This window comes from Ranitomeya variabilis, chromosome 1 (assembly GCF_051348905.1).
Source record: "Ranitomeya variabilis isolate aRanVar5 chromosome 1, aRanVar5.hap1, whole genome shotgun sequence".
NCBI lineage: Eukaryota > Metazoa > Chordata > Amphibia > Anura > Dendrobatidae > Ranitomeya > Ranitomeya variabilis.
In genome coordinates, this window is record NC_135232.1 from 262293131 (window position 1) to 262319359 (window position 26229).

Below are 26229 nucleotides of genomic sequence, written 5' to 3' on the forward strand. Positions count from 1 at the left end.
GCCTTTATTTATAAAAATATCGACAAATTTATGAATAACAAAGTAAAATTTGTCACGAAAAAACAGTCTCCTAATCAATGAGATGTGTTGAAGCGTTCCAGTTATTACCACATAAAGTGACACTGGTCAGACTAGAAAAATTTGGCCCTGTCATTAAGGGGTTAGTGGACACGGAGGTACACTATGAACATCACAAAAAGTACTACTGTAATAAACAAGTAGTTTGAAAGAAAATGCTAGAAATGCGTGTCTAAGAACATTTTCTGTAACTTTAAGCTGTAAACATTAAGGATATGATTACATCACAGCGCTCACTGGTTAGCCACGTCATGCCTCGGTGGCTGTGAAAAGAACCCATAAGGAAATGTGTGATTACAAGCAAGTTGATTACTTTTTATTAATGGATGTGAGGTTTTGCCACTAAAATGAAATGTGTGGACAACCGTAAGTAATCTTTTATTTATTTGAACTAAACTGATCTGGAGAGATCAAAATCACCTCTGGAAGTGAAATTTGCAGAACTTTGCAGTTAGAGCTTCATGAAATGGGTTGCCATGTATGTGCTGATGCGCACAATACCAAGATCACCATGTGCAATGAAAGCATCAGCTGAAGAGGTGGAAAAAGTCTTTATTACTTACCGGTAAAGGGATTTTTCGGAACCCATGACAGCACCACGAGAGAGGGGACCCTCCCACCAAGGACAGGAAACCCACATGCTAAAAAAAGGCAGTACCTCTTCCTCAAATCAGTTAGAGTACAGAGCATGAGAGGACCCCCAATGGTTATTACAGTAAAAATAACAAAACAACTAACCCCACCTAAACCACTAAAGGTGCGGAAACAATGCAGCGAAAGGAGTGTTCACCCACTTGTGATGGGAGGGAATATAAGGGTGCTGTCAAGGGTTCAAAAAAATCCCGTTACAAGTAAGACTTCATTCAATCACCCATGACAGCACCACAGGAGATTTACAGAGAACTATAATAATTTATGGAGGGATCAGGTCGGAAGACACATCCATATACAATCTATAGTGCCTATAGACATGTACCTTACTACAGATCTCCTAACATCCAAAGTATGCAGTTTTTCTCCTTCTGGTTCTTTGGGTTGAAACAAAAGGAGGGGAGGATGATTTCTTGTAGCCTATGGAACCGCAAAATTACTTTGGGAAGGTAGGTTGGGTTAAGCTTAAAGGCTACCACTATCATATAGGACCTGGGTGAGTAGTGGGACTATAGAAAGAGCCTGAATATCACTGACTTCTGGCTGATGTTAATACCATTAGCAAAGCTGTTTTAGGTGACTAAACCTTCAGAGATGTAGATTCCACGGGTTCAGAGGGAATGTCTGTTATGGCTGTCAGGACCAAATTTAAGTCCCATGGTACTAAATTTACTTTAGAAAAGGGCCTAAATCTTAATGAAGCGCTTATAAATCGTGAAACCCAGTAATTACTAGCTAGATCACAGCTGTACAGTGCCCCGCAAGATGCCACCTGCACTTTTTAAGTACTGGTGGACATGCCTAAACTCCAGGCCTTTCGCAAAAATTCCAAGATCTTCTCCACTGGAGTCCTCTCTTCAACCCTAGAACCTGAAGAGGACAAACATTTTCTCCAAGTCCTATCATATGTCCTGGTCGTGACATAGCAGAGTGGATACGAGATTTGGGGGAAAAAAAAACCTCTCAATTAACAGAACCTTTTCAAATTCCACGCCGTCAAATCGAGACTGGCTGCTTCCGTATGGAACACTGGCCCCTAAGAAAGCAGATTCGGCACCTCCGGAAAAACCCATGGATTGGACACAGACATCATTCTTAGGGTACCGTCACACAGTGCCATTTTCATCGCTACGACGGCACGATTCGTGACGTTGCAGCGTCGTATAAGTATCGCTCCAGCGTCGTATACTGCGGTCACACGTTGCAATACACGGCGCTGGAGCGATAATTTCATGACGTATTTGCGATGTAGAACCCGTTGGTTACTGTGCGCACATCGTATACAACCTGTGTCACACAATGCAATCATGCCGCTACAGCGGGACACTAGACGACGAAAGAAAGTTTCAAACGATCTGCTACGACGTACGATTCTCAGCGGGGATCCGGATCGCAGTAGCGTGTCAGACACAGCGATATCGTAAATGCATCGCTGGAATGTCACGAATCGTGCCGTCGTAGCGATCAAAATTGCACTGTGTGACGGTACCCTTAGCCACGAGAACCATGCTCTTTTTGGCCAGAAGGGGGCAATTGACACAATCCTTGCCCTGTTCTCCCCAATCTTCTTTATGACTAGCAGGATCAGGGCTTTTGGAGAGAAGACGTTCACCAAGCACAGGGGGCCAGAAATGTGTCTACTACTAGGGGATTCTCCATGGGGTCCAGGGAAAAAAAACAAACATCTTTACTTTCCTGCTTAATCTGTTTGCAAAAAAAAAAAAAGTCTACATCTGGGAAAACACCACATCCAAACTATCTGACAGAAGATGTACTGACTCAGCTCCCACTCCCCTTGTTTAAAAGGATTGTGGCTTAAGAAGTCCGCTCTGGTGTTTTCTTTCATTTTTATATGCAGAGCTGTGAGTGAGAGAGGACATGACCCGCCTCCAGCTGAAGTAACGACTGTCAACGCCATCAAAGTTCTGGAACGAGTTCTCCCTGGCAATTTATATAAGCCACTGATACTTGATTGTCAGAAAGGATCCAGATATGCTGACACTATAGCGACACAAGGAATTTACTCACAGCCCGCTCTACTGCCAGCAATTCCTTTGCATTATATGACAGTGATTTCTCACTCCTGGTCAAAATTCATTGGACCACCTCCCTTCCAAAATGATTCCCCCATCCCGTGGGGCTTGCATCTGTGGTGACAATCCGTGTGATATCCACAACCCAGGGAACTCCCCTGCACAGGTTTGATTAATTCTTCCACCACCAAAGGGACTGTACCGCCTGAGGGGATAGTGTCATCCTGCCTTCCAGGTGCCCCCTAAGGGAAGATGCGCCTTGCAACACATCCCACTGCAAACTGCTGGAATGGAATTGAGCCCCCAGAAAGCATGGGGTCAGGGTACCCAAGAGGGACATTGCCCTTCTAAGGGAAATGGAGGGGACTTCTATTGCTTTCTCCACCAGGTACTGGATCTTTTTTATCTTAGACACCGGGAGGTGACGCTCCTGCACTTCCGAGGTCAAAAAATGCCCCAGAAACTCTTGAGCTGTCTGGGGAACTTATCTAGATTTGTTTAAATTCAGTAACAAGCCCAGGCGCTCTACGGTAGCCATCATCACTTCTACCTGATTACTACACTGGTGGGTAGAATTACCTACCACCAGGAAATCAACCAGATATGGAATAATTTTGATATATTTTTCCCTAGATATGAGCCATTATCTCCGTGACTACCTTCGTGAAGACCCTAGGGGCTACTGCCAGCCCAAATGGGAGAGTAATAAACTGAAAGTGCCTAACCACCCCGTTCATGGCTAATGTGACTCAAAGGTATCTCTAATATTCCATATGTATGGACACATAATACGCATCCTTCAAATCCAGTGCTGCCATGAAACAACCAGGAAAAAGCTATTTTATTGCCGATTTAACGGATTCCATTTTAAAAGGACTGCATTTTCAGGAACTTGTTTAGGGCCTTTATATTAACTATAGTGCTGAAGGAGTTGTCTCGGTTGGTTATCAGAAAAAGAGTGGAGTAGAACACCCCCTCCCTGTTTCAGATTCCGGGACTTCCAGAAAGACGGTTTTCTGAACTAACGGACGGACCTGTCTGTAGAGCCAATTGCTCCTTCCATGAAGAATGAGGAGGGGTCAACACAAATCTTTCATGTGGGAGTGACAGGAACTCTAATCTAAATCCTTATCTAATCGGGTTGAGGATCCAGACACTGACCAAAATACCCTCCGAGGCAGGGAAAAAGGAAGAAACCGTTCCCCCTACCTGGGAGGGAGTCACAGACCTGTTTTTCTGGCTTCTTGGGATAAGGATGCGAACATGAGGCCTCTAACTTTTCTTCTATGATCTTCCCACTTGTCCTACTCCTTGAAAGGCCTCCTCCGGACAAACTTCCTTATTCGGAAGGATCGTTTGTAGTTCAGCGTTCTCCAGGATCTCATCCATTGCAGGGTCAAAGAGATACTCCCCCTTACAAGGTATCAAACACAGCCTCGACCTGGCCTGGCTATCCCCCAACCAGTATTTCAGCCATAAAGCCCTACGGGGTGCATTGGAAAGGGCGGCTGACCTTGCAGCCAACCTTACAGAGTCATCCGATAGGAAGCCAGCTGCACCCTGCATAAGCAGAATGGTGGCTAAGATGTCATCCCTTGCCACCCTGTCTTAACTGGGATTCTAGCCTATCCAGCCAGATCATCAAGGACCTGGCCGTGCACGTTGCTGTTACAGACTGCTTTAGAGCACCAGCAGATTTCTCCCGAATCCCCTTAAGAAAGGTGTCCGCTTTCCTATCCAGGGCATCTCTAAGAGCCCCCATATCATCCAAGGGCAGACAAGATCTTTTGGAAGCCTTGATATCGCAACATCCAGCTGAGGCTTTGTCCCATAAAGACGAAGACGGCTTGTCAAAGGGGTATTTTCTCTTGAAAGAAAGGGGTAGGAAGCCCTAGCTTTCCGGATGTCAGGAAATAGAAAGAAGTTCTGACTACTTCAATTACACATACAGAGCTCTCAGATGCAGTTTCCTGTGCATTCGTGTGTAATCTTAAACCCCTCATTTCCCCCTCCTTCAAGAATTTTTATGGCTTTGAGCTGCGAAAGCAGGCCTCCTTAAACTCCTCATTCCCCTCTCCCACCGAATACCAGCCAAAACTGGTACAGAAAGTATGGGATTCTATTGTCTATTGTTCTCTTAAAGTTATATATATTGGCACCGATCAGGGCTAGAGATATAAGGGTTATATATTCCGGATGTCCATCGAGAGATCTATAGCTCACGGAAATCGTTAGGAGCTAGACCCAAACGAGTGTAAGGGTACCGTCTCACAGTGGCACTTTTGTCGCTACGACGGTACGATCCGTGACGTTCCAGCGATATCCATACGATATCGCTGTGTCTGACACGCAGCAGCAATCAGGGACCCTGCTGAGAATCGTACGTCGTAGCAGATCGTTTGGAACTTTATTTCGTCACTGGATCTCCCGCTGTCATCGCTGGATCGGTGTGTGTGACACCGATCCAGCGATGCGTTCGCTTGTAACCAGGGTAAACATCGGGTTACTAAGCGCAGGGCCGCGCTTAGTAACCCGATGTTTACCCTGGTTACCATCGTAAATGTAAAAAAAAAAAAAAAAAACCGTACATACTCACATTCCGGTGTCCGTCAGGTCCCTAGCCGTCTGCTTCCCGCACTGACTGACTGCCGGCCGGAAAGTAAAAGCAGAGCACAGCGGTGACGTCACCGCTGTGCTCTGCTTTCACTTTACGGCTGGCACTCAGTCAGTGCGGGAAGCAGACGGCTAGGGACCTGACGGACACCGGAATGTGAGTATGTACGGTTTGTTTTTTTTACATTTACGATGGTAACCAGGGTAAACATCGGGTTACTAAGCGCGGCCCTGCGCTTAGTAACCCGATGTTTACCCTGGTTACCCGGGGACTTCGGCATCGTTGGTCGCTGGAGAGCTGTCTGTGTGACAGCTCCCCAGCGACCACACAACGACTTACCAACGATCACGGCCAGATCGTATCGCTGGTCGTGATCGTTGGTAAATCGTTTTGTGTAACGGTACCCTAAGGAGCAGGTTTCTCCGCCAGCGGGTCATGTAACTACGCCGCGTTTACACTTAAAAGAATCCCCCCGACGGGGTGCACATCCTGATCATTGTATCTTTCGTATACGAGGTTCATACAGCGAGCTATGTATAAAAATGGTTGCCGTAACTAAGAAAAGGGGATGATTCATCCTCTAAGTGATGTCACCACAGGGGGAGTGCCTTGGTTTTAGTCTGAGAAATAAGTGAGTGAAGCAGCAGTCTTCATGTGTCTTGTCTGGGGCTAGCTGAGAGACAGGGGTGATAAATCCGGATATATGCTTGCCCATCCCCCACAGCACACGGCCAGCCATGAGATGAAATGACATAACGCAATGTAAGTGTTCTCTTCAACTTTAATCCTATTTTATTTGTAATTGTACTGTACATACGATACTTGTCTTCTTTATAATCTCTTTTTATACTTCTGTAAACACTGCCTACTTTTTTTGGAGTAAAATATAAAATTACTAGCTTTGTCTCTCCTTGCTCTATAACGACGTCCTCTGAGGTGAATTACGCTACTAATCTGGGTTGGCTCCGGACCTGTTAATAATTAAGAAATCGGAGCTGGTTGCAGTGGGATTTGTCCTGTGCGTTTGGGAGGCTTTGCAGCGACGGCGGCGTTGATAATTATTGTTCCCGCCTGAGTGTGCAGTGTGCCCATTAGCTAGTACAAAGTAAGGCAGCCTTTCTGGCAACTAATTATCCTAGGTGCAGTATCGTGTCTGACCTGAGGGTAGGAGGGGCGCCAGAGAGCTGCAAGTTCCAAACCGGAACTGGGAAGTGGGATATAGATAAATCTCCTTCAGAAAGGAACCATGGGCAACCAAACAACCCCGGTTCACGGCAAATTGGTGTGAGTGGTGGGGATGATAAAGGTATCCTCCCCGTGACACCGGCTTTTTCCATTCTTTTGTATTAGGGCCCTGATCTTTTCGTTCAGTGGCAAAGACCTTCATTTTCTCTGGTCTAGGCCTCAGAACATTATATCCTGTACTGATTTCTCAAGCCTAGTGTCCATAATGCCCACAGTGGATCTGACCAATTTCACTAGCCTATCCACTTCCTCAAGAGGAAAACAATGGTGCCCTGGACCCACTATCTGATGATGAGGAAGGTGGGGAGGCACCCAAGTCATTGCTGTAGTCAGATTTAGAGGAAACGTCAGACGTCGGGGAGGCCTCCCTAACTCTTCTTCTCTTATCTAACTCTTTCTTGGAGAGGGATCTAAGGGACTCTTTAATTTCTGCCCATAGGATGGCCCTTAAGCCGGTGGTGAAGCTAGGGGTGTCTTCCGTAACTGTCTGCTCTATAAAAGATTGGCAGAGCCTCTTCTGGACAAGAGTCGGGTAACAAGGTCTTACACAAAGCATATTTTGTGCTTGTTTTTAGCCACATACTTCTTTCCCTGGCAATAAATGACAAGAAAGAAGGGGAACCGCATTACCTGTGCTGACCAGAACCCCAAGCATTTCTGGACCGACTGGCTATTATCTTGATACACCTGGTGTTTCTTCATTAGTCATGCCCCCTCTAGTAGGGAGTGTATAACCACATCATCCCCACACCTTCCGGTGTGAATTTTCTTGGTGCAGTCACACCCTGTGAGTCACCGGAGCCATCCCAGGAGAAGTCATCAGGCACACCTCCCCTGTCTCCACCCACCTCTGGCTCCAGGCGCACGACACGTCTAATTTCAGTGACGCAATGCAGGGAGCTCAGAAAGGGGAAGACACTGCTACGCTTGCTGGAGCCACGCCAGAGACACCCATCCTCAGTCAGGGAACACCGCTAATGAATGCAGTCCCACTGAAGCCACCGTGGAGCTTCCAGGCATCCTGCACAGGTAAGCCTACACAGGTTCCGACATCAAGGACAGGAAACCAACTTAAGCAAGGGAGAGGTACCGCCCATTTTAGCATGTAGGTTTTCTGTCCTTGGTGGGCATCTCATGATGCCGTCATGGGTGGTCGCATAAATTTACCATTACTGGACTCTGGAGCGGTGGAAACATGTTCTCTGAAGTAATGAATCCCATTTTACTGGAAGTGTCAATCAGAGCTAGTGGTTTGGCAGAAGTGTAGAGAATGCCAACTACCAGAATGCATAGTGTCTTATGGAAAAAACAAATACGGGGCCACTTTTCACTCCAAAATGCTGTAGAAAGTCTTACCAGAATCACCTATATGGACTCCATACCATCACAACTATGAGCTCAATGGACATCACCTTCCTAAGCCATAAACAATTGCTCCCCTTATAATACTATAGCTGTATATGTGAATTCACTGATTAGGACTTTGGAATGGGGATGTCCAATGAGCTCATAGTTGTGATGGTAAGGTGTCCACCTGTTTCACACCCAGCACATAACACTGGCCATGACCTAGTGTTAAAGGTATACTTGCTCAAGATTCTCTTGAATGAAAACTAATGTTTATGGAAAAAGTAAGCCATCTCCTCATTACATAAACTTTAATACCAAAAGCGTAGTCAAGTGCTTGAAAGGAAATGGATGTAGACTTAAAAGTCAAAATGAATTAAATGACTAATGTTTGGTTATAGATGAATTATAATGAATACTACTGAATAAACCAGTAGAACAAAACGAGCAGTCTTTATGGCTTTAATATGTTTTATTTACAATACCAGGGGACTAATCAGAAGAGAATATGATAAAATTATTTTCTGCTGAAAAGCCTCAGCTATAATTTAAAGTTTGCACATTAAAAACATTACATGTAAAAAAAAAAGATGGATAAAAGAAAAGCTCATATACATGGAGAAGAGTGTGACAGAACACAAGGGTCCACTTGAGAAACATTTCCTAGAAAGAGAAATTACAGGTTACCATATGTTTGCTGCAATGTATAAATAATAATAATAAAAAAAAAAAAAAAAATATATATATATATATATATATATATATATATATATATATATATATATATATATATATATATACACATATACATATACACATACATACATACACACGCACACACATATATACACACACACAGTACAGACCAAAAGTTTGGACACACCTTCTCATTTAAAGATTTTTCTGTATTTTCAGGACTATGAAAATTGTACATTCACACTGAAGGCATCAAAACTATGAATTAACACATTTGGAATTATGTCCTTAACAAAAAAGTGTGGAACAACTGAAAATAGGTCTTATACTCTAGGTTCTTCAAAGTAGCCACCTTTTGCTTTGATGCCTGCTTTGCACACTCTTGGCATTCTCTTGATGAGCTTCAAAAGGTAGTCACCGGGAATGGTTTTCACTTCACAGGTGTGCCCTGTCAGGTTTAATAAGTGGGATTTCTTGCCTTATAAATGGTGTTGGGACAATCAGTTGTGTTGAGCAGAAGTCTGGTGGATACACAGCTGATAGTCCTACTGAATAGACTGTTAGGCTGTCATCACACTAGCAGTATTTGGTCAGTATTTTACATCAGTATTTGTAAGCCAAAACCAGGAGTGGGTGATAAATGCAGGAGTGGTGCATATGTTTCTATTATACTTTTCCTCTAATTGTTCCACTCCTGGTTTTGGCTTACAAATACTGATGTAAAATACTGACCAAATGCTGCTAGTGTGACGACAGCCTTAGACTCTTGATGAGCTTCAAGAGGTAGTCACTGGGAATGGTCTTCCAACAATCTTGAAGGAGTTCCCAGAGATGCTTAACACTTGTTGGCCCTTTTGCCTTCACTCTGCGGTCCAGCTCACCCCAAACCATCTCGATTGGGTTCAGGTCTGGTGACTGTGGAGGCCAGGTAATCTGGCGTAGCACCCCACCACTCTCCTTCTTGGTCAAATAGCCCTTACACAGCCTGGAGGTGTGTTTGGGGTCATTGTCCTGTTGAAAAATAAATGATGGTCCAACTAAACGCAAACTGGATGGAATAGCATGCCACTGCATGATGCTGTGGTAGCCATGCTGGTTCAGTATGCCTTCAATTTTGAATAAATCCCCAACAGTGTCACCAGCAAAGCACCCCCACACCATCACACCTCCTCCTCCATGCTTCACAGTGGGAACCAGGCATGTAGAGTCCATCCGTTCACCTTTTCTGCGTTGCACAAAGACACGGTGGTTTGATCCAAAGATCTCAAATTTGGACTCATCAGACCAAAGCACAGATTTCCACTGGTCTAATGTCCATTCCTTGCGTTCTTTAGCCCAAACAAATCTCTTCTGCTTGTTGCCTGTCCTTAGCAGTGGTTTCCTAGCAGCTATTTTACCATGAAGGCCTGCTGCACAAAGTCTCCTCTTAACAGTTGTTGTAGAGATGTGTCTGCTGCTAGAACTCTGTGTGGCATTGACCTGGTCTCTAATCTGAGCTGCTGTTAACCTGCGATTTCTGAGGCTGGTGACTCGAATACACTTATCCTCAGAAGCAGAGGTGACTCTTGGTCTTCCTTTCCTGGGGCGGTCCTCATGTGAGCCGGTTTCTTTGTAGCGCTTGATGGTTTTTGCCACTGCACTTGGGGACACTTTCAAAGTTTTCCCAATTTTTCGGACTGACTGACCTTCATTTCTTAAAGTAATGATGGCCACTCGTTTTTCTTTACTTAGCTGCTTTTTTCTTGCCATAATACAAATTCTAACAGTCTATTCAGTAGGACTATCAGCTGTGTATCCACCAGACGTCTGCACAACACAACTGATGGTACCAACCCCATTTATAAGGCAAGAAATCCCACTTATTAAACCTGACAGGGCACACCTGTGAAGTGAAAACCATTCCCGGTCATCAAAGCAAAAGGTGGCTATCTTGAAGAACCTAGAATATAAGACATAATTTCAGTTGTTTCACACTTTTTTGTTACGTATATAATTCCACATGTGTTAATTCATAGTTTTGATGCCTTCAGTGTGAATGTGCAATTTTCATAGTCATGAAAATACAAAAAAAATCTTTAAATGAGAAGGTGTGTCCAAACTTTTGGTCTGTACTACACACACACACACACACACACACACACACACACACACACACACACACACACACACACACACATTTATTTTGTTTTAATGCCTCTAAAGAATATAATAAGTGGCTGTAAAGGTCAGTCCGCTCTATAACATAGGTACAAATATGAACCATTAAATAGTTGGGTAAGATATAATTATTACAATCACATGTAAAGAAAACCATAAAGAGTTTAGTTAAATTAAGCAATTATGGGTAAAATCTCCAACAATTGAGAAAATATGTAAATTCTGAATTTAACATACCTTATGAGAGGAGAGAAATGAGAGCATCTAGAAATTTGCTTCGGTCTTCCGTCCTTAATTCAATTACTAAAAACGATGTAAACAAAAAAAAAATCATCATCATTAACCTGCAACTCCTAAAGTCCAAATTCACTATGAGCTTGAAAATACATTATTAGTTATCATCAGATCTATTCACATGCTCAGGGATGAAAAGCAACTTCTCCAGAAGTCAACCCCCCACTACTTCCTCTCGGCTATTTTGCTGGTAAAATTCCAACCACTCAAAACATGTTAAGAGGGACATGGGTCATACTGAACTAACAGTCTGACCTCATTAAAGCAACTGCAGCAGCTACTGTGCAGCCAGCCGCAATGCTTAATCTCAAAAGTTTGATTTAGAGCTCATAATTCATCAAGAATGGTCTTCACTCACTTGACATATCAAACTGATTGTGAAGTGTTCGAGAACTTGTACTCTCCGCAGCTTTCTCAAAGGCTCGACCAAAGAAACTAGAGATAAAAAGGTTTAAAAAAAAAAAAAAGAAAAGAAAAAGGTAGATGAGTATTCCAGTAGCATTATGCATTTAGGACCTTAAAAATGAAAACGATAAATTTAAATTTTACACAAACTCAAAGCCTACAGTATAGTGTATTAAAAAGTTACTAAACCATAAAATGCGAAAATTAGTTACAAAAAAAGAAAAATTACAGTCAGAAGACTAACATATACAATTGTTCTGTATTGAAAATGTTCATGATTAAGGATGCTTCATAATTGAAACATGTAGATCTACATTGTCTTTTGCAGAATTTTTTACAGGATATTCAATGTCGGAATTTTAACAAAGCTGGGATTTTGCCTTGCTTACTGAAAAGTCCTGCATATAATGCCAGTTACTTGAGCGAGTGGTGAAGGCTGCTGCCGATTGGCTGCAGCGGTTACGTGATACAGATGTTGAGTGCAGAGGCGCAAGGCTGTTGCAGTAGGTAAGTATCTGGTGGTGGACACCCCCTTTTAAAAAGATAAGGAAACAAATCCTGTGTTCACAAAGGCTAATCTGTACCCCAAATAAAAGGATCTTACTTCTTTTTGTCAGAACTCTCAACTTCTGGAGGAATTCCCACCATAATCACTGTCCCCTTCTCAATATCTAGCGGAGCAGCCAAGACCAGAGGGAGAAGCTTACATCGTTTGTTTTTAGTCTAATATTAAGAAAATAAAAATAGAACAGTCATTTCAGACATGGATATCACAACATATTTGGCAAACCATTCATCTTTTAAAACCAAAACTGAACATCCAGGGTGTGGAGACTCAAACAAATATGCTAAATAGTCAATATTTTTTCCAAAGAGAACTTTTGAACCCTTTTCAAGTGCAATTGACAGGAGGATATCCCTCAAGATTGGAGGAAGCATGGTTTCCCAGTCAACGGAAAGAAGTCTTTACAGTAAGCACAGCCAAGGAAAAGCTCACAATTGAAGGAGAGCAGTGCACAGCCTTAAATTGGACAGTTTTAGAAAAGAACACATTTAAAGAGCTGGAAATGCAGCAATCAGTCATGAAGTCAGGAAAGACCTCATCCTCTTTCTGACAGTCAACCGGCAATTGTCTTTCAAAGTTTATTTCGATTCAAATTCTGTTTGTCCTTCCCTCGCAGTTAGCGCAAAATTCTAATTCTTTTATGAAATAGCTTTGTACTCTTGCCCTTAACAGAACATTGTGGACAGGGTTATCTCCGTCTCCGTACTAGCCAGTCACACATTCAGCTATGTTTATTGTACTTGTAGTTTGTGTTATGTATTAGGTTTGAAATAATAATAAAAATATTCGAGGTTAGAGTGAATCAGAGCCAGTAACTAAACAATGGCTATATGGTCACCTAGTATCTTTGCAATCTACAGGCATACAAAAGGGCGACTATGGATTTTCAGTTTGCGAGAATGTTTGGACCTGCAAACAGTCAATGAGCGGGTTAGCTGCTGTTTAGACTTTACCTGACCAAAAATATTTGAAGGAAAAAAAATATATATAGTCAACAAATGCTATACTCATTGTCACAGATGTGACATACATAACGTGCAAGTTAAAAACCAATTAGCCATATTTTTACATAATATTTGAAGTAACATCAAATATATACTCACAGAACTGACAAAGGATTTCAGCAAGTATTTGCAAAGCAGACTCAATGACACAGGTTTTGAAAACATCTTGACATCTGGAGTTCCCTAAACATAACAAATAAACAAATTTTGAGCTCATTTTAAAGATTAAAGGGCTATTACCCAAAATAATTTACGGATTTTTTTTTTTGTTGTTTACATAGAAACTGTGTGCCCAATTCAAAGCTTTTCCGCCAGACAGCGTTGGACTGGAGTAGTTTGGGCCCACCAGAGAAAATCATTCTAAGGGCCCACCATGCTTAAGGGGTACTAGCTGCAGAGTCTTCCCTTAGTTTCCATCTAGTTAAGCACCCTTATTGGCAGCAGATCATTTTGTGTAAACAAGACAAGTGCTGCCGAGAACAATGATATTCTATAAGCACAAAAAGATTTTATTATTTAGACATGTGCCACATACACACAATAGACACGACACATACACACCAGTCACACACTAGACACAGGATTAGAGATGAGCGAACCCCTAGATGTCCGGGTCCGGCCGAACAGTTAAAAATGAGTCCAGGTTCGGGTACCAGAACAGTACCTGGACCCCAATTATTTGAATGGGTGGCCCATACATCCAGTGTTTACCACTCTGTCAGATGCAAGACAGAGCGGCAAACACTGCTTCTGATCGTTACCTAACAAACACCATACTGGTAGTAGGTGAAAAAGAGGCATAGGCAAATATAAAAACATATATACTTTATTGACAATTAATAAAACAGACAAGACAAGGATATTCATGCAAGACTGATTACAGGCAGAACAGGACAATATATCAACATACTAATGGGTAATTAGAGCCGTTGGACTAACTTACTATATAATATCAAATCAGCCAATTAAGAGGTAAATATGCACAACTTTAATGCACTCTATATGGATTATTACAAAAAAGGGGGATTTCTATATAAAGCTTCCCATAAAAAGAATTATTACTTATTTCTAATGGGGGCCAAAAAATCTCCAGATTAAATCTCCAGCATCACAATATTAGAAAGTGTCTAGTGCATCTGAGATAAGGTGCTCTATCATATCCTCATTCCTAATGGCAAGAATAAACTCTCCCAAGCAGCATAACAATATTGGAAAGTGGCTAGTGCATCTGAAGTAAAGTGCTATGACCTATCGTTATTACCAATGGCAGGTAGCAATAATATAATTAACGAAATCCTAAACGGCATATTACTTACATAAGTATGTTTTCCAGCCTGCGTGCTCCTCAGTCACCCCGACAGCGCCGTTTCGCCTCTGTGGCTTCCTCAAAATAGGGGCATATGTGTACGCTGTAAAAGGCATATGCCTTTATACCCCCACCCACAGCTGAATCTCATGTCGGCGTGCCCGGCATGTAGTTGCGCATGCGCTGATGACGGACTTCCCTAGAGACAAATAGTGACCTCCTATCCTCCGCGCCTGGAACGCAAAGCGTGACACGCTCTGCGTCGCCTAATTTGAGCGGAGGAGGAGAGCACGGGGTCGTCCCCAATAGCGCATGCGTCAGCCGGGCAGCGAGATCTTTGAATATGCTTCAGGTAATACTAAAAACGCATGGACAGTGGGCATTTTGTAATATTAACAAACAATACATAGATCCCTAGCATAGAAATAAACAAATAGACAAAAGATATATATATATATATAATATTAAAAATAAATAGTGAACTGTGCTTAATCCAATAAATTACAAACCACATCAATGTTATAAATAAAACACACAATTAAATAACAGTGACAGAGTAATAAATATATATAGTATATAAACAATAAAGTGATACCGTGCCTATAATTCATGTCAGTTATATACCCAATACAAGGTACCATAATCTGACATCTATAATAATATAATACAATAGAATGCATCAGTGAAATATAAATTAAATAAAATCAATGAAGTGATATTATGATACTGAAAAATAAATACCCAGATTATACACCCTGAAACAACATGCCATAATATGACAAAGAATAATATTTAAAAACAACATGTCCCACTGGATTTATAATACACAAAATTAATAATAAAAATGTCTTCTTATGCAAATAGGATATCGATTCAGGGAAGAATTAATTTCAATTAATCTTCACATTATTGTTTCTTTATTTTACAGAAGTCCCTTTCATCTATACGTATTACTTCCTTCCGATACGAATCCTCCTAAAGCTAGGAATAAAATCAATACAATAATTAAAAACAACATACACACAAACAATTTAAAAACAGGAAAGACAGGGGAAAAAAGAAAAGTAACAGATAAAATTACCTATAATATATTAAAGATCTCTCTTTACAGGAATGCGTTGAACCCTAGACTCTCATTCAGACCATTAGGGGCCATAGTACCTAGTAGGTAGATCCACCTACTCTCCTTTTGAGCAAGGATCCTTCCAAGATTACCTCCCCTAGGGCCGAGGCATACTTGATCAATGGCCCGAATCTCGAGCCCTGTTGGATCACTCCTGTGATACACTCTAAAGTGCTTTGGCAGTGTTTTAAGGGACTTAATATCCTCTATTGCTGCTGACTTCTCAATGTCCCTTATGTGCTCTCTTGTCCTCACTCTTAGTTCTCGTGTAGTCAATCCTATATAAATTTTCTTACAAGGACAGCGTGCGTGATATATGTATGTAATATGTAGATATGTAAAGTAATTACAAATGTCTTCAGAAAGCCAACAGCCACGAATACGTTGTTATCTGCATCCTCTGCTCATCATAGGTCCACTTTGAATGGGATCCCCACTGGACAATTTATGAGGATAAAAAGGATTTGCACTACTGAAGAAGCCTTCCTTGAACAAGCGGAGGACCTTACTCGCAGACTGCAGGACCGAGGATATAGCAATAGACAAATAAAAAGAGGCTTCAAAAAAGCATCAAAATGCACCAGAGAAGATTTGTTATATCATCAAAAGAGGAAAAACACAACAGGGACAGCCAATCAGGTGAGATTTATCACGGAGTATAATAAGCAATGGCCTGAGCTTGTCACTATTATGAATAAATACTGGGGAGTATTACAGTCAGACCCAATACTTAAAAAGGTGCTGTCAAATTATCCGTTAATGACACCAAAACGGTCAAGGAACCTGAATGACATGTTGGTACATAGTCATTATTCAGGTCCAGCAGCTTTCAGTACGAGGAGTGAAGTAAGGGGTTTCTTTCCATGTTCCTCATGTAGGGCCTGTAGGAATCATGTCAAAAGCACTATTTTTGAGAATTTTGATGGATCTAAAGTGTATAAAATTTGGAAGTCCCTTACATGTGCATCAAAGGGCGTGATATATCATGCACGCTGTCCTTGTAAGAAAATTTATATAGGATTGACTACACGAGAACTAAGAGTGAGGACAAGAGAGCACATAAGGGACATTGAGAAGTCAGCAGCAATAGAGGATATTAAGTCCCTTAAAACACTGCCAAAGCACTTTAGAGTGTATCACAGGAGTGATCCAACAGGGCTCGAGATTCGGGCCATTGATCAAGTATGCCTCGGCCCTAGGGGAGGTAATCTTGGAAGGATCCTGGCTCAAAAGGAGAGTAGGTGGATCTACCTACTAGGTACTATGGCCCCTAATGGTCTGAATGAGAGTCTAGGGTTCAACTCATTCCTGTAAAGAGAGATCTTTAATATATTATAGGTAATTTTATCTGTTACTTTTCTTTTTTTCCCCTGTCTTTCCTGTTTTTAAATGGTTTGTGTGTATGTTGTTTTTAATTATTGTATTGATTTTATTCCTAGCTTTAGGAGGATTCGTATCGGAAGGAAGTAATACGTATAGATGAAAGGGACTTCTGTAAAATAAAGAAACAATAATGTGAAGATTAATTGAAATTAATTCTTCCCTGAATCGATATCCTATTTGCATAAGAAGACATTTTTATTATTAATTTTGTGTATTATAAATCCAGTGGGACATGTTGTTTTTAAATATTATTCTTTGTCATATTATGGCATGTTGTTTCAGGGTGTATAATCTGGGTATTTATTTTTCAGTATCATAATATCACTTCATTGATTTTATTTAATTTATATTTCACTGATGCATTCTATTGTATTATATTACTATAGATGTCAGATTATGGTACCTTGTATTGGGTATATAACTGACATGAATTATAGGCACGGTATCACTTTATTGTTTATATACTATATATATTTATTACTCTGTCACTGTTATTTAATTGTGTGTTTTATTTATAACATTGATGTGGTTTGTAATTTATTGGATTAAGCACAGTTCACTATTTATTTTTAATATTATATATATATCTTTTGTCTATTTGTTTATTTCTATGCTAGGGATCTATGTATTGTTTGTTAATATTACAAAATGCCCACTGTCCATGCGTTTTTAGTATTACCTGAAGCATATTCAAAGATCTCGCTGCCCGGCTGACGCATGCGCTATTGGGGACGACCCCGTGCTCTCCTCCTCCGCTCAAATTAGGCGACGCAGAGCGTGTCACGCTTTGCGTTCCAGGCGCGGAGGATAGGAGGTCACTATTTGTCTCTAGGGAAGTCCGTCATCGGCGCATGCGCAACTACATGCCGGGCACGCCGACATGAGATTCAGCTGTGGGTGGGGGTATAAAGGCATATGCCTTTTACAGCGTACACATATGCCCCTATTTTGAGGAAGCCACAGAGGCGAAACGGCGCTGTCGGGGTGACTGAGGAGCACGCAGGCTGGAAAACATACTTATGTAAGTAATATGCCGTTTAGGATTTCGTTAATTATATTATTGCTACCTGCCATTGGTAATAACGATAGGTCATAGCACTTTACTTCAGATGCACTAGCCACTTTCCAATATTGTTATGCTGCTTGGGAGAGTTTATTCTTGCCATTAGGAATGAGGATATGATAGAGCACCTTATCTCAGATGCACTAGACACTTTCTAATATTGTGATGCTGGAGATTTAATCTGGAGATTTTTTGGCCCCCATTAGAAATAAGTAATAATTCTTTTTATGGGAAGCTTTATATAGAAATCCCCCTTTTTTGTAATAATCCATATAGAGTGCATTAAAGTTGTGCATATTTACCTCTTAATTGGCTGATTTGATATTATATAGTAAGTTAGTCCAACGGCTCTAATTACCCATTAGTATGTCGATATATTGTCCTGTTCTGCCTGTAATCAGTCTTGCATGAATATCCTTGTCTTGTCTGTTTTATTAATTGTCAATAAAGTATATATGTTTTTATATTTGCCTATGCCTCTTTTTCACCTACTACCAGTATGGTGTTTGTTAGGTAATGTTGTTTTTTGAGGTGGTGAATCCACTATTGGATTGTGTTTATGTATAAAACTGCTTCTGATCGGCGGTAAAATCATTACCACCAGTCAGACAGCTGATGTTCACACGCTGTTAAATGATGCGAGCCCGCAGCTGTGATCGGAGGTATAAAGTTTACCTCTGGTCACTGGCGTTGGCTAACCTCATTGAGGTTACGGCAAGTCACTTAAGCTTGTGTTCCCAGCCAGGCCCCTGAACTGTGGTGACCTTGGTGAGATCGTCCCACGGTGCAGAGGCGGTGAACACACCAATGGGCTTTTTCTCACTCCCCCTCTTCTCCACACAGCCCCTGATCACCCTCTTTTTCCCACAAAGCTCATCATCCCCCCTTTTCCACACAGCCCCTTCATCACCCCCCTTTTCCACAAAGCTCATCATCCCTCCTTCTCCACACAGCCCCTCATCATCCTTCCTTCTACACTTAGCCCCCCTCATCATCCCTCCTTCTCCACACAGCCCCCTCATCATCCCTCCTTCTCCACAGCCCCTTCAGCATCCCTCCTTCTCCACACAGCCCCCATCATCATCCCTCCTCCACACAGCCCCCTCATCATCCCTCCATCACACAGCCCCTCATCTCTCCTTCTCCACACAGCCCCTTCATCATCCCTCCTTCTCCACAGCCCCCTCATCATCTCTCCTTCTCCACACAGCCCCATCATCCCTCCTTCATGACACAGCCCCTCATCATCTCTCCTTCTCCACACAGCCCCTCATCATCCCTCCTTCATCACACAGCCCCTCATCATCTCTCCTTCTCCACACAGCCCCTCATCATCCCTCCTTCTCCACACAGCCCTCTCATCATCCCTCCTTCTCCACACAGCCCCCTCATCATCCCTCCTTCTCCACACAGCGCCCTCATCATCCCTCCTCCACACAGCCCCTCATCATCCCTCCTTCATCACACAGCCCCTCATCATCTCTCCTCCTCCACACAGCCCCCTCATCATCTCTCCTTCTCCACACAGTCCCTCATCATCCCTCCTTCTCCACACAGCCCCTCATCCTCTCTCCTTCTCCACACAGCCCCCTCATCATCCCTCCTTCTCCACACAGCCCCCTCACCTCTCCTTCTCCACACAGCCCCCTCATCATCCCTCCATCATCACACAGCCCCTCATCATCTCTCCTCCTCCACACAGCCCCCTCATCATCTCTCCTTCTCCACACAGTCCCTCATCATCCCTCCTTCTCCACAGCCCCTCATCATCCCTCCTTTTCCACACAGCCCCTCATCATCTCTCCTTCTCCACCCAGCCCCCTCATCATCCTTCCTTCTCCACACAGCCCCCTCATCATCTCTCCTTCTCCACACAGCCCCTTTCAAGTTACATCAAATAAATACATCCTCTGACCACTCACACTGAATTCTGAGCAAGGATCCATTGTGCAGACCCTCATTCCTCTCCTCACACAGTTCCATAGTGCAGCCCCCTCGGTCCCCTACTCACAGGGCTCCAGCAGCCTCAGTCAGCACAGCGCTGCTTCCTGCTATCAGGTCACTGGTCTGATGGACGCCCAAAAATCAACTCCGTTCTAGACGCTGTGTGCAGTGTCTCACAGCCTGTGGCTCTGTGCTGTGCGTGGTGCGTTATTATATACCCGGTGCTGGCTGTCTGCACTGCTCAGCACCAAGTGATGTGAGAGCTTTCTATCACCTGCTGCTGCCGCTTCTTTTGATCTCATGAGCACTGCGCAGCTGAGAGAGCAGCGCCACGACATCAGTAGAAGCCGCAGCAGGTGATGAGAAAGCTCTCACCTCACATCACTTGTTACTGAGCAGTGCAGGCGGCCAGCACTGGGTATGGAATAACCCACTCACTACTGGGTGCATGCAATCATAATACACTAAAATACAGGAGAGAGCAGGAGTCTGCTGAGGGCCCACTGGGGGGGCAGGCCCACCAGAGGATTCTCAGATCTCCCGGTGGGCCAGTCCGACCCTGCCGCCAGAATTCTGGCCTAAAAAGCTTTGAAAAGCTTCCTCACAGGTCGTGTACTCTTCATACACACCCCCTGAGGAAGCAGGGTGAAACGTGCTTTATGTCTCAGCACACATGGGTCAGCAACACTGTAAAGGTATTTTGCATTCTAATGTCTACTATTGATGTCATTTTATAGGATATCTCACAATGATTATTATCATTGGGATTTTGAGGATATATCCACTTGCACTTTATTTTCACATCACTACATGTTCTAATAAATTAGGGATTTTTTTTAGGCAATTTATTCTTTTTTACCATTAGTTTGTATATTTAATTATTATACTTGTATACTTACCAGCAGCTCTCAGTCCCATACACAAGAGCGCTCAACTCTGCTGCAGGTTCGTCTGTTCGCTATGAGAGCGCTGCTACCAGACCCCTCTGGCTGTGGTTTCTCTCACTGTAATCCACAGCCAGAAATCAGACATGTCTATCTTAAACTTCCCAACATCAACTGTCGGGAAGTGTTGGAAGGTCCCTACAGATGTTAGACTCTTGGCTGAACCCACCAATATTAAAAAGATCGGCTGATGTTAATTTTAGCGGTAATACTCAGTTGAACCCTGCAGGTGAGCATGGCTTTCATCTGCATGCGGTACCGTAGAATAAGGATGTATCCCAAAATTTGTGCGTGTAAATGAACAAGTGAGCAAATTAAAATCAGTCTCATTTGCCTGAAAACTGATCTGCCTGACAATTACAGCAGTTTTTAGAGCGTAAAACAGGATCTGATGAGAATTGGTTCTCGTCTACATTAAATTTCGGTGGTTGTAATCGAGAAACCAATTTTTATCATTGCCAGGTCAGTCAGATTGGTCAGAAAACTGTGTGAAAACTCAGAGTGGCCCTGAATGTTTGATACCAACCTCCATAAGATAACAATACAGGAAAGGGCCCTGCGATAGAATAAGATTGGTGCAAATACAACTGGCTACAGTCTGTTGAATGGCACGTAATAGCTTCTTAGAGAGCTCCAGGCCATTGTGCAGCTTATCAAGGTTGCTCCTGTAAAACAATTAAAAATGTTACAAACGATAATTTTCTCTGCTCCCAACATACAGAAACCGTTAATAATGGTGCAGGTGCCACAAATCGTTTTAGTTAAATCATTTTGGTAATTGTCACATAACCCATTATGCCTTGGACACATTCTACGGGGCTATAAAAAAAATTTTTGTAATGTGTTATGTAAAAAAAAAAAAAAAAAGCGCAGCATACATATTCCACAGGTCGCTCAGGTCTGAGCAGATAGCTGTAACAGCAGTGGTCGGCACTAGCTCTGATCGCTGTTAACCATTTAGTTTGCACTGTCAATCACTGACAGTGGCATTTGATCGGCATTTGCTCCCAGCAGACCTCTGCAATGAAATTGTGGGTAGGCGATCGGTTACCATAAAAGCTGGGGATAGCATCGTCACGTTCAAGGAAATTCTAACAAAAACATAAAATTATTTTTACTTTAAAAATATAATTAATCAAAACACTAGAACTGATGTTCTTTTGATTGGCACATTTCCCCAAACAAATGTAATATAAAGCAGTCAAATTTGTTGGATGCACCCCAAAATTGTGCCAAAATCGTATAGCTTAGTGCTGGAGAAAAAAAAAAAACTCACAGCACCATGGACAGAATAATAAAAATGTTACAAGTCACATAAAATGGTGCGAAATTTTTTTTGGGGGAGGTTCAAAATGTTTTTAACCAGTGAAATACGAAACAAAAAAAAGTATAAAGTTAGAATTACCTGAATTGCACTGACCTGGAGAAACCCATTGCCATTTCAATTCTACTATACAGTGAACTCCGCAAAAAAAAAAAGGCAGAGTTTCACCATTCAGGCACCTTGAATTTTTTTTCTGTTTTTCACTGCATTATATGGTACAAATCGCCTCTGCAGAGAGGACGATGACTTGAACTCTAGTGCCATCTATTGGGGAAGCCATCCTAAAAGTCAAGATCAACCCTTTAAACGAGGCAAAGGCGAAATGTTCCCCTTATACGCTATAAAATTAATGAATGTTGTTCAAACTATAACTAGTACTGCAAAAAAAGGCTCTTGGAACAAAGGGAGGAAAATGAAAGCGCAAAAATGAAAAATGCCTGGAACCTGAAAAGGATTAAAAAGTAAAAAAGCATACCCTGCAGCATACATTTTAAGGATGGTGGCCCTTGCATGGCATGGCTTTACATTCACCGCATACATTTGCCAGATTCTCCACTAGATAAAGCCTGAATGCTGCAGTATAATGAAAGGATTATACCATTTTCTTCTTGGGTATAAGTGCGGTAAGATGTAAACATTATCTACCTGGACAGGCTGTCTAAAGCCTTGATGAAGTTATCCGTCCCATGCTCGTCTTTCTCCGGGTTTTCCAAAAGAGAAATGACAGCAAACACGATGTCAGTGGCCAGAAACCTATTCTTAAATCCAAACTGCACACTGAAGGTCTGCACCCTGATGTCCTTCATCCTGTCAGTAAAAGAACAAGATTTTTAGCTCATTTTCTTACTGATGAAATAGCTTGCTGTTCTCAATAATATGGTCTCTGTATAATTAGGGGAGTCTCAGAGTTTGGTATTCCTACAATAAACAGCGACACCTACAGGCGTGGCACTGAGCCTACATATCTAAGAGTTCAAGAACTGACTTTGTAGCTAAAGAATTTGCCAACTCTTATTTTTGTGCATTCTACACTAAGAATTGGATCAGCTACAATTCTTCGCCATTCACACAAAGTACAGTAGTAGTAGTAGTAGTAGCCTCGTCTTCACATTCACATGGATAAGCTTATAGCTCCCTTTTCCGTACTTAAAATTGTTGTGGATAGAAGAGGTTACATGGCAGATTTATCAACAGCGTCTTACACACGGCTCTTTTACATTGAGATGTTTGCAGCATGATGCATAAACCTTTACGACAGATCGTTCAAAGGGCGTCAGGTTTGCAAGAGTCTGAGATCGGGTTCAGAAATTTCATCCAGAAAAACGTCCAATTCCTATTCCTGTTTTTTCTAATACACCCTTTACCCTTGTATGGGTTAAGGATGAAGTTACACTGTGCAGTCAGACTGGAATATTTGCTGCGATTTTGCAAACGTAAACGCTGAAAAGAAATGTAATATGAAGGCATCATCTAAAGAAGCCCAATCATGAAGGAGGGGAATTACAACCGTTACCTCCCAGAATTGGGAGTTAGATCCCACTCTGGACACAAGATGGAAACTAAACTCCTGCTTTTATTTAGAACGATCTAAACGCTAATCTAAAGAGGTCTTGTTACTGGCGCCCCCAATCAAGGCGGCGAACCTGACAAGTGCTCCCCTCCTACCTACAGAAACTGATGTACTGTCATGTTGTCTGACTAATGTGAATAATTAAACAAGACAAAAAAAATACTAATGTCATTTACCCAAATTTGTTGGCAGATTCTTCAATCATTTCCCGCAGATTTTCCTTTAGGGAAATGTCCATGGAGTGAAACTTCTGTTTCACTTGCTTTAAAGGAAGCCTGAAAGACAGCACACAGATTTTACTTTACTTTTCAGAAGACAATGAAAAGTAAAGGGTGGAAAACGCAGATTTAAGCATGGGAAATGCAAGAAATACCCGAGCACTCAGATGAATCAAGTGAGGCAACATAGCAAGCGGCAAAGATGGTTAAAGGGAATCTATCAGCAGGTTTTAGCTACCCCATCTCAGAGTGTGATTTAGAGGCAGACCCGGATTCCAGTGATTTCTCACTTACTGGGCTGCTTACTTGTAGTTTTTTTTTTAAATCACAACTTCCCCTGCTGCAGATCTACAAGTTCTCTGAATGCTGAGCTCAGAATAACCCTGCCATTAGCACTGTAACAGCTTTTTAGCCGCTACTACATTTCAGATTATTGCTCATCTAAACCCCTTCTCCTCCACATTACCCCATGCTGTATTAACACCCACTTACTTTCCTTTTTGCGCTCTCTGGAACTGTTAATCAGAAATTGTTGTGACCTTTGGTTTATTCCAGAAATCTTTCATTAAAAACCATCGGAGTTAAAAAAAAAAATAAATAAAAAATAATAATAAAAAAAAAAAATTCCCATATGGTCATTTACCCCATGTCTGCCAAGAATTCTTGAAGCTTTTTTTGTCCTTGCACAGACCAGAGCTTGAGACTGGAAGACGTATAGCTCGAGTTGCAGATGCTTTCATATAACGACCAGTGCTGGTATAAAGAAAGACGCATACTAACACCACAAATGTTAAAGAAAACTAAATTGACCAATCAGGCGTGAAAAACTAGGCAGTCCATATCAATTTCCACATCAGCATTTGACAAAATTTATCCAATGTCAGATTTACAATGCAATCATTCAGTTAGGATGCAAAATTTTTTAGACAAAAAAAAGGAAACTTGAGAAAATCTTAGCTGAGCTTGGTCTTAACATTTACAACAAACGAAGCATACTTCTGACAAAACGTTCAATATTTTGAAGTTTTTCGGAAATAGTGATTGCTGTTGCATATACCAACAAGCAAATTAAAGAGGTTCTTCTGTTGCAGCAAAAAATGGTCATTTTTTATATAATGAAAAGGTAAAACATTTTCTGTATCAATACATGACAGATTTCAACATCTCTGCTTGCAGTAATTTAATAGGTCCCCTTACGATTTATTCTTCAGGGGTACAAATTTGTGTTGGGTGTAACGTACTAGCACAATGGCAGTGTGTCCATCACAGGAACAATTATTAAAGAATAACTGGGAAAGTTCCAATTGAAGAACAGCAAGGAGTTCTTGAAAGTTGTGGTATTGGTACAAAAAAGTAAGTAGAATAATTTAGTATGAGCAAGTTTAAAAGCTGTAAATTATCTTGTCCGGATATTCAAATACTTTTGGCATTTTGATACACAGAGCTTTAAGTTTGATGCCAATTTAATACTCTTCGCTATTTGGCAATATCAGAAAGAAGTTATATATACATTTTTAATATTCTCTTGACTATTTTGCTTTTATTTGTTTGCTGAAATATCACTGGGTGGAAGAAACTGGTAACACACACTGTAGAGCTAATTAGGTTCTAATAAGTTCCAGCACTCATGTTATTGCCAGGACTTGAGCAGCACAGCCACTAAATGAACCCTGTGCCATGTATATTATTGAGTGCCATGTATATTATTGAGTGCCATGTATAGCGATCATTGTCTATGACAGTAGAGTAATGTGTGGAACGACTCAACATGTAAATGTCTGACAGTGAGCAGGAGACTAAAACGTAAAGGATACTCATACTCAAAGGCTATCCTCATGCAGTCGATAGAAAGGGAGTTCTCCTCATCCTCATTGCGGTGGTTGTGTCTAGAAACATGGCGCTGGAGTGTGCCCACATCAGTCACATATTTCATCCTGCAAAACAACATTATGCGTATTTGTACAAAACATATCGAACACTGGTAAATTATTATTCCAGCTCAAGTTGGTGTCGTTAATATATACATACACAATATGTGTGTGTACACATATATATATATATATATAGATACACATTATTATATACCCATCTATCTATCTATATATATATATAGCAGTAACATACATGGGCGTGTTTGTTTATGTGTATAATATCTATATCTCTCTAATAAATGTAAAAATAAGGTAAAATATAGAATTATAGAATGGTAGAGTTGGAAGGGACCTCCAGGGTCATCGTGTCCAACCCCCTCCTCAATGCAGCATT

At 41.7% G+C, this 26229-nt stretch overlaps 1 protein-coding gene across 1 annotated transcript in view; it reads right to left on the reverse strand.

Annotated features, from left to right (window-relative positions):
• Window positions 1-8263: 8263 nt before the first annotated feature.
• The window catches only part of CDC45 (cell division cycle 45), a 64797-nt gene continuing 46831 nt past the window's right edge, over window positions 8264-26229 (reverse strand). The window contains exons 10-19 of the mRNA XM_077293410.1: window positions 25779-25898; window positions 24608-24739; window positions 23923-24021; window positions 22822-22983; window positions 21379-21517; window positions 13189-13272; window positions 12125-12243; window positions 11474-11550; window positions 11059-11124; window positions 8264-8631 (exon numbers count right to left, since the gene is read on the reverse strand). Coding sequence (XP_077149525.1) covers window positions 11060-11124; window positions 11474-11550; window positions 12125-12243; window positions 13189-13272; window positions 21379-21517; window positions 22822-22983; window positions 23923-24021; window positions 24608-24739; window positions 25779-25898 — 997 coding nt within the window. The 3' untranslated portion in view covers window positions 8264-8631; window position 11059. The remainder of the gene's footprint in view (window positions 8632-11058; window positions 11125-11473; window positions 11551-12124; window positions 12244-13188; window positions 13273-21378; window positions 21518-22821; window positions 22984-23922; window positions 24022-24607; window positions 24740-25778; window positions 25899-26229) is intronic.